Raw genomic sequence first — 18,785 nt, forward strand, 5'->3', positions numbered from 1 at the left:
CCTGGGTGGCGCAGTCGGTTAGGCGTCCGACTTCAGCCAGGTCACGATCTCGCGGTCCGTGAGTTCAAGCCCCGCGTCAGGCTCTGGGCTGGTGGCTAAGAGCCTGGAGCCTGTTTCCGATTCTGTGTCTCCCTCTCTCTCTGCCCCTCCCCCGTTCATGCTCTGTCTCTCTCTGTCCCAAAAATAAATAAACGTTGAAAAAAAAATTAAAAAAATAAAAAAAAAGAACTCAACTTTGTAATATCCTAAATTTCAGTATTTGACATTTACCATCTAAATGCATTATCAAACTTGTTTTAGTTTTCTTTTAAGTTATTTTAAGTCCTTAAATGTTTGGTAGAATTCCAGTAAATACAACCATAGATAACTCTACCAGGAAAAGGAAACTTCTGTTTTTGTTTCTTTGTTTTGTTTTGTTTTGTTTTGTTTTGTTGGAGGGTGGGGATTGTTTTTGTTTGTTTTCCACTTAGGATCTTTTAAAATATTTTTACTATGATAAAATCTTTCTTTTAATATCATCACAGCACCATAACATTTCAAATCAAGCCACCTAGTTTGTAAATACTAAGGAACATAAAAAAGGTTTCCTACATGATTGACCTTGAAGGCTGATCTGAAAATGATGTCATGAGCTAGGAGGGGAGACAACACTGTTACAAATCCATCAACTAAAGAATGATTCAGAGCACCACAGAATGAAAAGTGAAGCCAGGAGGTAGAGCTGACTAATACAAAGGAATTCAAAAAGTATTGTATGGTAGATACTGATTCTGTTCATCTTGGCTAGATGCAGAGCCTTCATCCATGTCAGATTATCAAATTCAACAGTGGCCTTCTCAAGTCCTTCCCTTGACCTATCCTGATCCTAGAAGCTAGGGATTGTGTCTCCCTTCTCTGAAGAGGTGGCCCCAACACCCACTGTCCCCATGGTTTCCTCATGCCTCATGCACACTCCCTGGATGTGTTATTCCCTGACTAGCCTCTAGTAACATTCTTGAGATTCAGGGCCAGGTTTATATATCTTTGACTACCCTTGAAGCTTGGTGCTGGCATGTCAATGTGATGCCTATATGTACACTGAACAACTTTTTAAATAAACTGAAAGAAAAAACTTTGCAGGGAAGGGCAGACTTCAGTTGAAGCTAGCAGATAGGTGGAGTACATTGTCACATTTTAAGCATGCTAGAATAAAAAAAGAATCCACGTGATCAGGCTTTTTGTTATTGATTAAAGTTCAGTGAAAGGAGTAGACAGAGAGCTAGTAAACTGACATAGTGGTTCAGACCTGCATTCTAGTACTCACTTTACCTCTTACTACCGTGTGACTGGTAATAGGGAAAGTTATTGAATCTCTCTGTGCCCTAGCTTCCTCCTTTGCAAAATAGAGACCATGATAATAACAGTACCTATATCACATGGTGGTTTTAGGGACTAAAACTTTTAATGTATATAAAGCACACAAATGCTTGCCATTGTTGCCAATGAGTGTTTGAATACAGTCTAACTCCTACCTACTCTGATGCTATTTCATGCCCTTCTCTCCCGTCTCCATCTCTTCCAGTCACACTCTACACACCCTTCTGTTACGTCTCTGTGTTGCTCTGCTAGGTCCATTCATCTCCCAGCATGGTAGCTCCTTCTTCTTGAAGATTCTGTCCCTGACTACAGTGTCTACCATGGTCCCCTGCCCACAGTGACTCTCTATGCCATTTCACTTTTACATTTTTTTCAGAGTACTCATTGGTGTATAAGAACATCTCATTTTTTGATTTAGCTGTTGGTTGGCTATTTATTCCCACTAGAATATAAACAGCATGAGGGAAGACATTCCACCTACTACATTAGATGCATGGGAGCACCTGATTTATAAAAGATGCTCAATAATATTTTTGGAATAAATAAATGAATAAATGAATGAATCATGTCTGGTCTAAAATTCATCACCATTCATAACATGAACCAAGAGAAGTAGTGGTAGCCAACATAATGAAAATTGTGAAAAGAGAATGCAAAATCCCAATGAACTCCTATTTTTATTTCTTTGTAAAATACAAAAATATTAAGATTAATATTAAATAAGCAATGAGTATTAGATCAAAACAGACAGCACTTACGGTTATACCACAGCAACCTATTCAGTCAGGATGAGGTTTAATGCTTAAATTCACTGTAACAAGGTAGAATGAAAACTGGTAGATACAGTCTTTTATGCAAAGATAGAAATTGAGTCAATATGGAAGCAAGTTTAAGTTAATTTTAGTTAATTTTAAGTGAATTTTAGTAAACATGAAAAGGCAAATGGATATTGCACAAGATGGTCTTATATGGTTTTTAGCTTCGAATTGGTAGCTACACAGAGAAAAAAGAGATTCCTTGTTTTTGTCCAATTATAGAAAATTTCACCTTCATACCAGGTCTCCAACCCAGTATTTCCAATCACCACAGCTTTCTATGGCTTAATCAATGCAGAATTCTACTTGGTAGCAGGCCTCCTTTGGTCTATCTTTAGACTTGCCCGCTCAAAGACTGTGTCAAGCAAAGCTTAGGAAGAGGTGAGAGGTGCTGGAAGCCAGGCTTCCTTCCTGTAGCCAAGCTTCAACTTCCTTTAAGTCTAAGTGTGACCATTATCAGATGCAGTAACTTGTATCATAACTAAGTGAAAATGAATTTGCTAAAATGTCTTTAAAATTAAAGTATATTTAGGTTATATGGCAGATATTAAACTCTGAAAAGATAATAAACTATTTAGCAATGATTCACAGTTATCACCCAAATACAGGGAGAAAATAGAAAGGTAAGGAAACATGTAAACAACCATTATTTATTTTGTGAGGCTGCTCCAACTTCAAAGGGTTTTGATTTCAGGATAGAAAAACAGTGTGGATCTGTTCCTCATAAGGTAATAGTTACAAGAAAATAAGGGTCTCAAATTTACTGGGAAGCATCATCTCCGAGATATGTGAACTTCTGAAGTCATATTTTATTGACTAACAGGAAAAAAAATTAGATCTAAGGGTCTCTGAAATTCCTATCTGCCTGCCCCAACACTATATTTTGTCTTTTATTACCTTAAGATAAATGTGTATCTGACCTATTTCAAATATAACCTTCCCCAGTTCATGAAAATGAGTATGATTTGGTACAGCTGACTCTATGGAATTGTTTGCAACAACCATGTGACTCTTAGTATTTTCTCTTAAAACTCTTTGTAGAGAAGATTAAAAAAAGGTAAACCAATTGCTAAGAGTAGTGCTGTTTCATTTGATTAAAACAAAAAACAAAAACAAATCCTCTAAGAAGTGTACATCTCCATTTTACAGATGAGGGAATAGGTTCAGAGAAGTTAAGTTTAAAAGTCATGGCATCACGGGGTGCCTGGGTGGCTCAGTCAGCTTTGGTTCAGGTCATGATCTCAGGGTTTGTGAATTTGATTCCCACATCCGGCTCTGTGCTAACAGCTTGGAGCCTGGAGTTTGCTTTGGATTCTGTGTCTCCCTCTCTCTCCCCCTCCCCCACTCAGACTCACTCTCTCTCTCTCTCTCTCTCTCTCTCTCTCTGTCTCAAAAATAAATAAAAACATTAATTTAAAAAAATAAATAAATAAAAGTCATGACATCATTTTGACCCTAAGAATGCATAAAGCAAAACCCCCTTGATGCTAAAGTTTCTTACCCATCTGAGTTTTTAAATGTGTGATAGTGGGGGCCTTAGTGTTTTATGTCCTAGCAGTGTGCTGGCATTCAGAAGTCTAGGAATAATCTTAGACTATTTAGATCTATCAGAAGTCTAGGAAGCCCACAGTGACATGTACTTTCCTCTCTTGAAATTTGTAGTATGTTTATTTTCACGGCCAGTTTTCTAAACTCCACCTTCACTTTCAAGTGGCTGCAACTTGAAATCTTATTTTTAGGTTCTGCTTCTTTCCTATGATTGGTGACCCACATCGTTGAACAGATGAATCATTAGATGAGGAAAGGAAGCAAGTCTCAAATGTCATGCACAGGACTGAGGTCAGTAGCTATGTGGGGTTTAGTTTGCTACCAAGACTCTAATGCATTTCAATTCAGTTTTTAATGGATTTCTATTCTACATCTACCTTCTGAATCAAAAATGTCCTTTGCCAAGTAACAATTTCACTTTAGCTTCAGTTCTTCCTGCAAAGTGGAAAATAGGATGGATTTGTAAACTATTGTGAAATCTTAGGAACCAAGGAAACTTTGGAACTACTATGAAAGCTCATCTGTCTAGGATTTAGACAGAAACCATACTGCTAATAATTTTTTTTTAAAACCCAGTTACCTAACCATTTAAATTCAAGTTTCTTGAAATGGTCCCTAGCTATTGCTTCTTATATTAAGACTCAGTCTGAAGCTTGAAGAAAAGAACTATTCACCTTCACCTTCAAAAAAACAATATATATATATATATATATATATATATATATATATATATGAATTAAGAGTGGAAAAAACAAAGAAGGCAGAAAGAATGAGACTAACTAAATAAATGAACATGTCCACCATGACAAAGTGCATGGCCAAAAGCATCACTAAAACCCTGAAAACAGAATACAGTATAAAATACAAGCACTTTCCCTTTTATATTTATGTATTGAAGATAAAACATTACTAATTAGAGCAAACAGGATAAAGTTTAAGAGTACTAAATTGTGACCAGCTTTCTAACTCTAGGAGCTAAGCATCAAAACTAAAAGGGAACTTCAGTTTCTGGCCAGCAGCAGGGACTAGAGTTACCCTCCCCCCTTAAACAACTAGAATAGGCAAACTATATGAAACAAGAGTTCTCAGACATTTAACAACAGGTAGCACAAGACGATGATCCCCGAGAGAAGGGAAATGAGTAAGATATGCCTCATGATTACATCAGCTTACTACCTGAGAGGCAATTTCCAGACCAAAGCTCAGGGAGGTAGAACCCAAAGACAGCCCAGGGGTCTTGCTGAGTTGAGGAAACAAAGCTCACACTTTGGGAGGCCAAAGCACCTAGAATTTCTGGGGCAGTGTACCAGATACAGACCTCCAAAGATCTAGGGAAGGGTGTTTAGCTGCCTCCTGATCTACCCATGCATGAAAGGAAACTGGCCAAGGCAGTATCACAAGTAAAGAGTAGCTTAAACAGAGAAACAGTGTCTGTGCTTTGAGACTCACTTGTAAACTGAAATGGGACCATTCCCCAGTTCTAACTGGAGAACTCAATACTTAATCCTATCATCACATGACTCAGATCAGCGTCCAACATGTACCCTGGTACCCTGAGTCCAGGCACCTCATAGAATATCTTCTGCATGGTCCAAGATGCATATACATTCTGGGAGACTGGACCTTTAAACAGTAGAGAAAGGAGCTCTTGTGCCCACAATTTGGGGCCAGACATGGGGGTGCTGGGGCTCCTGAAACAGAGCACACACACCATTACCAGATGTATGGGTTGGAGTTAAAGTAAAGAAACTTAGTAGCTACAGTTGTTAGTTTTTAAAAGGGGAGAACCATCTGCCTTTCTGATAGCCTCAGCTGTTTGGCTCCTGTTGGAAGATTGTGGATTATTTCTGATCTTGGCTTTGCATGGTTCCATAGTAACCATCACAAGCTCTGACTAAATACCTCCATCCAGATTCAGACTGTCTTCTGAAAAGAAAATTCCCTAAACCCAAACTCACCAAATCAACACTTTTAAACACATCTAAAATAGAGCAGAATGAAGATTTAAATAGAAATAAGGTAATTTTACCACTTCTGACCTATTTAATTATTCTTCAATTTTAATGTCTGTTTTTTAGGAAGATTGTGGATACGAAAGATAAACAACTGGGTTTATCTCATTTGCACAAATCTTTTTGTCTCGCTCTGTCAAAATGTAAGCCCTGCCTTTATTTCTTCCTGAGTGATACGTGTTCCATCATCTGCCCCAGCATCTCCCTTTGTCTTCCAATCCCTATTCTTTCTCATACGTTCCCACAGCATCCTATTTCTGTTTCTCAAGGTCCTTATCTCTCCTCATTTCCTCCCAGATCTAAACTCACACTGATACACTCACCAAAGGCATTCATAAAAACAACCTGCCCTAGCACACTGGTTAGGAATGTGGAGTCTAGGGATACAGGGGTGCTGGTTCGAAGGGGCACATGCACCCCAATATTTATAGCATAACTATAGACAATAGCCAAAGTATGCAAAGAGCCCAAATGTCCATCAATGGATGAATGGATAAAGAGGATGTGGCATATATATATACAATGGAGTATTACTCGGCAATCAAAAAGAATGAAATCTTGCCATTTGCAATTATGTGGATGGAACTAGAGGGTATTATGTTAAGTGAAATTAGTCAGAGAAAGACAAATATCATATGACTTCACTCATATGAGGACTTTAAGACACAGAACAGATGAACACAGGAGAAGGGAAGCAAAAATAATATAAAAACAGGGAGGGGGACAAAACATAAGAGACTCTTAAATATGGAGAACAAACAGAGGGTTACTGGAGGGGTTGTGGGAGGGGAGATGGGCTAAATGGGTAAGGGGCATTAAGGCATCTACTACCGAAATCACTGTTGTACTATATGCTAACTAACTTGGATGTAATTTTTTTTAAAAATGTGGAGTCTAGGGCCCATGCTCCTAGATTCAAATTCTGACTCTGTCATTAACTGCCTGTGTGACCTTCTGCAAGTTATTTAACCTCTCTGTGTCTCAGTTACTCATAAAAAGGAGACCATTAATAGTGCAAGGTCCCTTCCTTATCTGCAGATTTGTTCTGTAGTTTTAGTTACCCATGGTCAACCATGGTCCAGAACACAATCCTCCTTCTGACATATCATCAGAAGTTTAATAGCAGCCTGAATACTATGTCACAATGCCTATGTAATTCACCTCATTTCATCTCACCTTGTAGGCATTTATCATCTCACATCCTCACAAGAAGAAGGGTGAATACAGTACAATAAGATATTTTGAGAAAGAGTGAGGAATCACATTCATATAACTTTTATTATAGTACATTGTTATAATTGTTCTATTTTATTATTAGTGATCATTGTTAATCCTTTACTATGCCTAATTTATAAATTAACTTTTATCATAGGTATGTATGTATCGGAAAAAAACATAATATATATAGGGTTGGGCACTATCTGTGGTTTCAGGCACCCACTGAGGGACGTACTCCCCTATGGGTAAAGGGGGGACTACTCTGTGTGTCTTGTAGAGCTGCTGTGAGGATTAACGCCACAATGTTTCTAAACTTCTTGGCACGGTGCCTGGCACATGATGGGCTCTCAGGTTTTCAAAAAGTGAGCTATTGTTATTATTAATAATGTCACCTTTTATTTGGGATTTTGCTTGGTGAGCCACGAAGGTCATAAGTGAAAGGGGATTCTGGTACTCTTGTGGTTTTTTGTTTGTTTGTTTGTTTGTTTTCCAGAAAGGAAAAAAGGGACAGGGTAGACTCAACTTTCAAGAATTAAAAATGAGAAAAGACCCCACAGAGGTGCTAGGCTAGCAAAAGCATTGAGAATTAAGCTCTGTTTTTTCCTTTGTCCGTTCTTTCTCCCCACCTCAGAAACTCATAGAAAAAAAGCATTAGCATCTTTGGGTCCTCAGTCTCAGAATATGGTCTCACTTGTAGATGAGTATTCCTATGTTCAGAATCACTGTTGACCAAAATTCAATAGATCCTGTTAAGCCATGTCATAATGCAGCAAAACATCAGAAGCAGAAAAAAAAATTGTGTAACTTATTTTTTAACAGGTTGTGGAAACTGTGGAAAAGCTTGTTACACGGAGGAAGAAATAGACTTACCTATAGGAGTCTACTTGGCTGATTAAGGCTTGTCCCTCTTGCAAAGCATCAGCTGTGCAGTCTTTAATTTCTCTGTGTAATTCCTCATGCCTTGCTGCCAAGACAGGCAGACTTAAACCCTCTGATTTAAGGAGCTTAAGGTAAGCTTCAACTCTTCCAAGTACATCAAATGCCTGCCAACGAAAACATACTTTCATTTTCTGCTTTTCTAGTTTAAAATCTACATCAATGTGTACATGAAATACTAGAGATTAAACCAGCCTATTCAATTTATTTGTTTGATCATAACCAAAAACAACAATCTTGGTCTGAGAAAACAGCTGTGTAGTTCTAAGTCTCCATTTAGGGAAACTGATCACAGCTTAGCTCGGCATAGATAAATATCAACACCATAAAGTTACCACAATAGTTTACATTGAGAATGTATCTATACAACACAGTTATAACTGTACAGAATTCAGAGAGCCAGGTTTATTTTTTGCACATTCTGTAATGTATACCAATAATGGATGAGATATTTTAAAAACGTTATGCAGACTTTCACAACCTGAACATCCCTTATGTTCTTAAAAGACAATTTCCCAGTAAATTTCACTTTGAACCTGAAACATTATAGGGCAATATTCAAGAAATGACTAGTATGTTTTTATCCCTTGTTTTTCCCAGTGTAAGACCTTCCACCTACTTCATCCAGGACATCCATCTGTCTACAAAGGAGATTATAATTTGGTTCTGAAGCTGTGCAAAGATTAAGACCAAGATAATATTTAGCTTCTGACATGCAAAATAGGATTATGCAGAAAAAAAACATCACCTTGCAAATCAAGATATTGTCTTAAGAGAAGCTTTTTAAATTCCTATATTTTCTTCTTTTATTAGCAGATCAAAAACCAGCCATGGGGGATTAAGTTTCTGGAGTTACCATAAAGTAGAGAGGAGCTTTCCTTTTGTCCATTAAGGTTTAGTTGGCATTAAGGGGGAGGAGTATATGATATGAAGGTAGTAAAAGAGGACCATGGTAACATGAGAAAAACAGAAAGACAGAGTAGAGTGCAATGGTCTCCATATGTGTCCTGATAACCTGTCTCTGGCCTTGGGCTTGGAGAGCAGGAGATGAATTAGGTAAGCTGAAGAAAAGCTGAATGGCAAGGGGGCTCTTGACATGTTGCCCTTTGGCACTACTAGAAGAAGCAACCTTATGGAATGCTCCATATCAGTCTGGAGAACACTCTTATCCCAGGAACACTGATAGTGCCACAGTCAGCAGGGGCCTTGAAATCTAGCCTTCCTGGACTGTCAGTTGGAAACCAGTGAGCTTGATAGGGGCCCACCAGGTGGAGTAGGAAGACTCCAAAGAAGACTCATAAGAAATGAAAGCAGATGGCTTCATGAGTCTGGTAACCACTGAGACCTGAAGAGAGACCAGAGGAGCAAGGTTGAGTTGATGTTGAAGGCACACAGTTTAAGCCAAATGTAGAGGCTACCACCATGGAGCTGTGTAAAAGCATGCAAGCACTTACACCTGGCTGCCATCTAAGGGAGTGAGTTTTAATGCCAGAACTGGAACTGGATAAAATTCGAATTTACAAATGAAATATCTCAAATACTGTTGCATTACTTATATCTTGATAGTCTATACTCTCGTCAATTTCTTCATGTCCCCGGAATCTGTTCTTTCTGATCACTTAAAATGATTAAAACAAAATCATTCCTATTATTTAGATGATAGGAAAGTAATAATAATAACTACAGTTTAATGAGAACCGACTTCTGCTCCTTTTATACTATGTGTTTCATTCAGCCAACAAATATTTTTGAATGTCTGCTGGGTTTCAGACACATTGTCCTGAATAGCCCTAGATGGAAGTGAGAAATGATCTCCATTGTGTGACTGAAGAAACTGAGTCCCAGAGAGATTAAATGAGTTGCACAAAGTGATGTTTCTATTAAGTGGCAGATTTGGTCTTTGTACTCAATTTGTCTCCCTGAGGCCCCTGCTCTTAAACCCTGGCCCATGGAGTCATGTAGCAAAGATTCAGGGGAGGCTTAAGACAGGAGGGGCATTTCCAAGAAGGCTGTTCATCTTAGGTGGTTTTAAAAGAGATTTTAAAACCTACTTTTTGTAAATATAGGTATGAAAAGATACAGAGAAAAGTTAAGTGATTTCTCTTATGCCATATAGAACTGTAAAAGAAAGATAGCTTTATTAAAGAAACTTTGAACCTGAAGACTCTCCTTATCTGAACTCCCCCTTTTATTCTGTAGTGGGCAACAGAGCCAAATGTGTCAAGATGCTGATGTTAGAAAAGATTATTTGAATTACTTTCTCAATCTTTCCATAACACATTGAAATGCCGCTTGCAGTAAACACTGTTTCTGGAATTTTGTTTTATATTTAAAATTTTTATTACTTATTTTAAGTGAAGTGGAGTCTCATGTTACTCAAAGGTTCTAAAGTTTTAAAAGTTTTAAAGTCAGGGGGTGCCTGGGTGGCTCTTTGGCTCAGGTCACGATCTCACGGTTTGTGAGTTCGAGCCCTGCGTCAGGCTCTGTGCTGACAGCTCAGAGCCTGGAGCCTGTTTCAGATTCTGTGTCTCCCTCTCTCTCTGCCCCTCCCCCTGCTCACGTTCTGTCTCTCTCAAAAAGAAAGAAAGGAAGAAAGAAAGAAAGGAAGGAAGGAAGGAAGGAAGGAAGGAAGGAAGAAAGAAAGAAAGAAAGAAAGAAAGAAAGAAAGAAAGAAAGAAAGAAAGTAAGTAAGTTTCAAAGTCAGTGCCTAAAACAAAAATCCAGTGTAGTCAAAATTATCATGAATTGCCCTAAATCATGCTTAAAGTTTAGTATATGTGAACCAGTGCTACTGTAATACATATTCACATTTAGCATTGAGAGCCACTGAGCTAAAGGAAGAAATAAAGAGAAAACATATATATGTAGATGTCAGGGTATTCACTTCTTTCTTCCCTTAAGATAATTCCCAAAATTCCTAGTGGGAATGGGGGAGAGGATAGAGAATTCCAAAGTGCTTTTTCTTCTCTACAAGTTTAACTCCACTCTGTTTTAGTATTAAGCCGGTATAACCTTAATACATATCATGTTTGTTATTGTTTTAATAATTAAAGAAAAAAATATGAAAGGGCATGATGGTAGTTAAGTACTTGGAAAATATTTGCTCGTGATTACATCTCGATCAGACACATCTTTGAAAAGTCACTGGGAAGAGCGTGGCCACCTGCTGCCTGTCATTCATCCCACTGGGTCTTTCCTCTTGTGGCCGCTGTGAACAGCTGCTACTCTCATATCCTTGGGCAGTGATATGGTCAGAAGAAGTGGTCTTCTCTTCACAGGAGTTAGATTCTAAAGCCACATGTACATTAAATGCATGTCTGAGGTGACTCCACCCCACTCCTGAATGTTATTATAAAAGTATTATAGCTTAATAACATGGGAATAAACTGAAGGTCTAAACAGTCAGTAGAAGGAAAAAGCGGTATATTGAGATAACCCATAACTTAGAATCAAAATAGCAAAATTTTCGTCAGAGTTTTTTTCAAAAATATCCAAGCGTTAGGAAAACATTTACTTATACACTGCTCTATGTATCACACTTGATAGAACTATGGCAGTAGAAAGGAGGCGAGTGATTTCATTCCTTCATCAGCTCAACAAATACATTTGTAAATAAGATGAGCTGGATACTATGAGAGCTTATTCTTTACCCTTAATCCTAACCTAGACCTAATGGGAATGTTCTAAACACAAAGACATATTAAATGTATTGATTTAAAGGGGGGTTCCTTTTTAAAAAAAGTTATACTTCCTGTGATTGTCAGAGTCACATGTAAAACTCATTTCTCTTATCCCCATGCAGCATTTAATGAGGAATCCACATACCAATTCCAGAAAAGATCTAACTATCATTGCTCTCACTTAATCTATCCCCAGAATAGGACTTAATGCTTTTCTATTTACCATATCCATAAGGAACCTGATATACTGGATCTAGCCCAGAAAGAATCTCTTTGTCTCACACATGTTATAGAACAGGTTATTTCTGGCAATGACACTATAATGCCCATAGAAACTCGTTTGGAATTAATATTTCCCCTTTAGTTTACTCTCCCCATCCCCCTCTTTCTTCACACCTGGTCAAATACAGGTTTTATGACTAGAGGCAAAAACAAGGATATAAACACAAGGATAATATTTTCTCCCTCTTGGTTCTAGCTCTTCTTGACTATTTTGTATAACCACACGGTTCTTAAAAGGATAAGGAGACCAACCAGCTCTTTTTGCCTTGGTTTGGAAAAGACTAAGGAGTTGCTTGGTGTTTTTTCTTTACGACGCTCATCAAGATCTTTCTTTTTTTTCCATTATTAAGTACAGGATCCAAAGCAGGCTGGACCAAATCAAATAGAGATGGTATCAGGACATGGCACATTGTACTCTTTTTAAAATATCTATGGGATTAATAAATTAAGCAAGAACCATGAGTTAGTCATCCAGCATAAATATTTCATGCTGTTTCACAAAGATGTTTAATAAGTAGTATTGTTTGCTTCTTGACTAACTTATTTGAAGAGAATCAACATTAAAAACAAAAAGCCCAAATGCTACAGAACCTTGAAATTTTCCTTTCGTGAGCTCCAAGGCTGGAGAATGAGTTTGGTTGGAACCTTTATAATTACCAAGGACACAATATTCAGCTTCTCATTAGAGCACTGAATCCCACTGTCTGCAGAGATTTCCTCTGGGTTCAGTTTTCATCAAAACCAAAAGCTTCAGTTTCCTTTCCTAAATACTACCTGAGATAACTTCCCATGGCTCCCAGTTTGGCAAGCTGATACTTGATTCAGGTCCTGCCCAAATCTGCCCAGGCTTCCAAATGCTAGAAAAGCAGGGCAAAAGGGTGATGGGATTTTCAGCTCCCAGTGTTTGCTGCTCCCTACCGGTGCTCCAGCTTATTTCTTGCCACTCCAAGGTTGTTGCTGCTGGGCCCCAGAACTCACTCCACATTACAAGTGATGTTAATGAGAGGTGTGTAAAATCATGGGAACCTAAAACTGGTTTGGCCTCACAATCTGAAAAGCTAAATAAACACACAAACAAACAAGACAAAACAAAACAAAAAACCCAAACAAACAAAAAACAAAACAAAACAAAACATTGGAAAAGGAGTTTGGGGTTGAAAATGCATGTATGGGGCACCTGGGTGGCTCAGTCAATTGAGCATTCTAATCTTGATTTCAGCTCAGGTCATGATCTCAGGGCTGTGAACTCAAGCCCCCTTTAGGGCTCTGCACTGAGCATGGAACCTGCTTAAGATTCTCTCTCTTTCCCTCTCTGTTTTTCTCTCTCTCTTTCTTTGCCCCTCTCTCCTGCGTGCTTTCTCTCTCTAAAATAAAAATTAAAAAGAAAGAAAATGGCATGCATCTGATGCATTTTATCAACAAGGAATGGAGGAAGTTTATGTATTAATAAACTCTTACTCTTTCTGAGGTAAGTCCATCTTCGAAATGGATAAACCAGACACATAAGTAGAATCCTAGCCAGCTAGTCACTGTTTATACTTTCTGGTTTCTTTTAATCTATTGACCTAAATAGTTTTAGGATAATCTTGGGAATATTTACATGGAAAAGCATCTATTTACAATCTGCAAAGCATTTTTTTTTTCATTATTCAACAAATATTTATTGGACTTTATGAAGCATGTACTCTGGTACATGCTGGGAACAGGAAAATGGAACAAAAGCATTTAAGTCATGTTAGAGTGGCTAGTGCAGTATTAAATGCATATAAAATGACAAAATAATCGCTAGAACTCAGTGAGTGCTTGGCTGTTCTATGCACCAGTCAGGTATTAACTCATTTAGAAGCTCAGTGACTCTGTGAGGTACATAAAATTATTATTTCCATTTTTCAGATAAAAAAAGCTAGACACACAGAGAAGTTAAGGAACTGCCTAAGGTCATAGAACTAATAAATGTCTAAGACCATATTCATACCTCAGCAGCCTGGCTCCAAAGTCTGCTATATTATTTTAGAAAAGTATCATCCTAACATTTTAAAATTTTCACTTAATACTCTGCAATTCCATTTATTTATTTATACTCCAACTCTATCATGGAAAGATTTTGAACATGTATCAGCAGTTGCAGGAACTTTTATTACTGAATGGTATTCCCTGAGGATCGTTAGACCTCTTTTAGAGAAGTGAAAACTCAGGCTCAAAGTGTAATTGACCTGTCACATGTCCAGTCATTCATTCATTGATTCAACAAAGTTTGTTGAATTCTAGGTGGCGTGCAAAGATGACTAAGACACCCCCTCTCTCTAAGGAGCACAGAGAAATACTACAGGAATAATGAAAAATAGGCAATTAATGCTGCCTGGAGACTTCTTGGAGCAGGTGGCATGGGTGATTACAAACCTCTTCACCCAGCATTACCTTCCTTCTCAGCTATGACACAGAGATTGAGCTCAAAATTTGTGTTCCTTGTATATTAAAGTAATTAAGCTCTCTTCATTCCAATGACCTTGGATCAGTATAATCTCTTATGAAAATGGAACGTAGTTGGCCTTGAAACTCCATAGTTTCTATTATTTCACTACTTTCTATCATTCAAATAATTATTGAGCATTCACTGCCTGAAAGGTGCTGTTCTAGATGTTCCGTTCTGGTAAACACAAAGTAAAACAGACGTGTGTTTTACCCTCAAGGAATTTTAATTCAGCAAAGGAAAGTAAATCTACCAGAAATGCCTACAATACAAGGAAGAATATATTTAATACCAATGGAGATGTGCAGCAGTTTAAAATTGTACATGGAAGGGAAACCAATAAATAACACTCATGACTCACTTAGAAGTCACATGATAGCTTTATTGTGAAGGATACTAATGAGTGAATGATAATACTGAGTGTCTTCTGGGTGCTGTATGTAAGCCAATTTGACAATAAATTATATTAAAAAAAAACTGAGTGTCTTTATTACAAGACTAATTAAATAGGGGCTGAGTTGTGGGTTCTCAGGAAAATGTAAGATGGTAAATGCATTTCTTGTTTTGATAACCTTTCTATTTTATATATATGTTTATATATACATATATAAACATATATATATAATTTTATGTTTAGCCATATTTATCAAATATTTGCATGGTTTAAATAGCCTCTCCTTAAGTTCTAAAACCAAAAGTTTCTACACCAGTCTCTCAGAGAGAATACAGGAGGAGAGTAAATTAAGACATCATTTGCATCTATATCAGGAGGTTTGCCTCATCACGATTTTTTGAAGTCCTTAATATCTGTTCATAGTTACAGATATGTTCAGCATAAGATAGAAATTTCTTAGCATGCTATTCAAGACCCTTCCTGACCCCCTGTCTGCTTCTACTACTTTTCTCTCATCATTCTGGTCTTATACCCTACACTCGTGGCAAAGTGAATTACCTTAGATTCCCCATGCATGGCACAACTCTGTACCACCCAGTCCTCCTCCAATCGCTCCTTGTCCTAGTCTTTCAGATTTAGCTCAGTGCTCACCTCCTGTGGAGAAGTCTTACTTGACACTTTTTCCCTGAGACTCTCCTCTGTGTTCCCTAATGCTCTAGGCTCACTCCAAAACTTTGGGCTTTTCCCAAAGCATACAGCACTTCTGTTCCCTTGCCTCTCCTCCAGACCAGACTGAAAGGGTCTTGAAGGCAAGGATCTTAAAGCAAGTATCTTTAACTGCTTTAGCTAAAGTACACATATGACATATGAAAACAGTAGCTATACAACACATTAGGCGAAGGGAAATGTAGAAGCATGGAGGGAGGTTTTTTGGGGGTTTTTGTTTTTTTGGGTTTTTTTGTTTTTGTTTTTAAAGATGCTTTAGTTCTTTGTAAGAGAAAGGGAAGTTGTTCTGGAAAAGAGAAATCTGAAACCGGCTGCCTAAGAATTATGAAACTGAAAGCAAGTACGTTTTCCTTAATTTCCAATACAATTAGCTTAGTTTCTTTAATTCATTTACATCACCTTAACAAATTCCTTCTGGATAATATTTTTTAGGTTCTCTATTTGGACAGATTTCTTCACTCTTCAATCTGTGCAACAACTGAGTCATTTTATTTAATTGCTTCCCACATCTGGGCTAAAATGTATCTATTTTGAAAATGGGAGAATAGTGTATATATAAGTGAAAAAACTGTACCAAACGTCATCCTTAATTATTTTGTTTTTATCTGAAACAATTATGTTGCTGTAGGCATTACTGTTTTGCATGGCTATAAATATCTTGAAAAGGCAACATTAACTTTTTAGAAGATATAAAACTTTCAGCAGTGATGGCAGAAGCAGTAGAAGCTATGACAATCGCTACATTTCAAACTGCTTTTGGGGTGTTGCTTTAGCTGCCCCAGCTTTTGCTTCACCTTTGCTTTTAGGCTAATCACCCAAGAAGCACACCATGTAAATCTGGCCTCAGTCTTCACCGCTTGCTTTCCCCCAATGAAATCATGTGCCTATGAATAGGAAGCATGGGAAATGAAACTTTATGGCCAATCAGCCATGTTTTACAGATTTAGGTTCAATCATTGTTGTCATCTAAATACAGGTTCGTATTGTTCTGCTCTTGAAACATATATATTTATCTCTGTTTGATTCTAACCACATTCCCTAAACAATGATAAATACAATTTGGATGATTGACATATCTTAACCAACTCCTTGGTTGTGAACTTGTTAGAAATAAATAAGATAATCTATAATCATGAAAAGATGAAAATTTTGGGGGGATCAAGATGAGTCACTATAATAGGTGCTATGTTCATATTTCATGCCATGTCCTACTTTTAGCAACATCTAGTAATTAGAGAAATTCTTTTCCAATCAGCTATCATCCAATATTGATAATCAACCCTTACTTGTATTTGTTGCTAAGTGATTTGGCAATAAATTCACCAACACAGTAGATAACTCTAAAACAGAAAGGAAGCATCTAGGGTTCTTAAATTACTTGGCTCAATCTCCACTTGAATCCAGTGTCTAGTTTAGGAAAAGCGTCAGTAGCAATATGCTAAGGTCCTGTGTGCTAACATTGCCACCTATCGCTCACTCCAGGTACAAACTACCACACTCAAGCCAAAGGCTATAGGCACTCTGGGCATGAAACAGACTCTTGAGCCTTGGGTAATCATCAACCCCTCAATTTCACTCCTACAGCCACAACGCAAAGGCAAAGGCAATGTGGTTGTCTAGTCAATGTAGATAATTAGGCAATAATTATATTTTATTGAATTTTGCAAATTGGAAACATACTCTAGATTTTTTTGTATGTTTTGTTCTTTGCTGTAACCCCAGCATTTAGAACAGTACCTGATACACGGTAATTGTATAGTAAAACTTTACTAAGCAAATGTATCTCTAAAGAATCTCTAAATAAAGAATTCTCTAAAGAATTATTAACCACACTACTCATTTGGAGACTTCAATAAAAGAAATTATTATGACTTTTTGTCTAGTAAATAAGAATATCCCTATCTAAAATTGGTAGGGAGAGAGAAGAATAAATTAAAATGAAAAGGTAAGCAAGGGAAAAAGAGGAATTTCCAGATGCTTGCAACAAAAATTCCAGCAACATATGATAAAAATCCAGATTAAAAAAGAAATATATATGATATGGAAAGCATTAACAACAGTCCATTTTGTAGATTATATTATGACCACCTTTTTAACTTAACAAACTTTTAAAAAAGTGAAAGTTGTATTTTAAAAATCACACATTTCACTTTTTATTGAACAAATACGCAAACTGTCACATCCTGTCATTTATATTACCTGTGACACTAGCATATTTTCTCACGCTGGTATTTGGCACAGATATTGAAGGAGAATATTGACCTAGCTTTAACAAATTTGGAATAAGAGGTTGTTTGCTGAAAAAATAATTCTACTTATCAAGAATGGAATTGATTTTCAAAGTCAATATCTTTTGGAAGCGCTAACTTCCTCTTTCTTTCACAGTGTTGCATGTGTTGGGAGAGTGGCTAGTGCTTCCACCCATCATTATCGGTGTGCCATGAACGGCCCACAGTGACCCCTCTTCATTGGAGCCCTTTCTCACTGTTGGGTTTGCAGCCAGCAACCAACCTTCAAGGTGGAGGAAATGTCTCCTTCTGAGACAAATAGCAGGTTGGCTTTTGTTTGCTATAAAAAAAAAAGATTCCCCAAGCTTAGGGTTCCTTTCTTGGAAACCACCTGCCGCAGATGCGGTCATCCATCTGGGCCCATCTGCATCACCCCCGCCCAGGAGACTGGGACTTGGGAAACTGATATGGCATGTGGACATTTCGATCATTGTTTTTGTAATAAAGTCTTTCAAAACTGACACAGAAGTCATGTGTCTTTTGTGAGCATCCACAAAACTGTGACAAGTTAGCAAGTTAGCTTGAAGTTTGGGTAAAATTTCACATGCCTCATAGTTCTTGACAACATGACTTCATCTAGGGTTAAGGATGCTCACAACTAGAAAAATCTGATGCACCCAAGGTATGGTAAAGTGAATTTTCAAAAGGAAAAGTCAGTGCTTCAGAGATAAATTGATGATACAAATTGAAAATATCCGTTTGCTGGTATAAACAGAATTTTCAGCCTAGAAAACACAATCTTAAGGGATTTTAAATTATATTAATGTTTCAAATCCAGCTCTTTATTTTAACTGGGTTATTTATAAGTGTTATGCCAAAAGTTAGGTAAAATGGTGCGAATTTTGTAAAATTTGGAGATTCCACAAAATAAATAAAAAATAAAAATGCCATTTACAAGTCTTAAGGATCTTCCCTCTTTAATTTAAACAGATTTACCCACTACATTATTTAATCATGTATTGCTTCTTAATAATAGGGCAAATATTTCATTTCAAAAATCATGATTAAATATCCACTTTCCACACTCCATCTTCTATTTTTTGCTGAAGTAATCACCTTT

The 18,785-nt window shown here is 37.3% G+C and overlaps 1 protein-coding gene across 4 annotated transcripts in view; it reads right to left on the reverse strand.

Moving 5' to 3' along the window:
* Positions 1-18,785, reverse strand: part of CCDC141 (coiled-coil domain containing 141) — a 207,975-nt gene that overhangs the window by 65,529 nt on the left and 123,661 nt on the right. For all 4 annotated transcript variants that reach the window (XM_045480374.1, XM_045480376.1, XM_045480375.1 and 1 more), the window contains exon 8: positions 7,820-7,992. In XM_045480374.1, the coding sequence (XP_045336330.1) occupies positions 7,820-7,992 (173 nt within the window). The remainder of the gene's footprint in view (positions 1-7,819; positions 7,993-18,785) is intronic.

This window comes from Leopardus geoffroyi, chromosome C1 (genome assembly GCF_018350155.1).
Source record: "Leopardus geoffroyi isolate Oge1 chromosome C1, O.geoffroyi_Oge1_pat1.0, whole genome shotgun sequence".
Taxonomy (NCBI): domain Eukaryota; kingdom Metazoa; phylum Chordata; class Mammalia; order Carnivora; family Felidae; genus Leopardus; species Leopardus geoffroyi.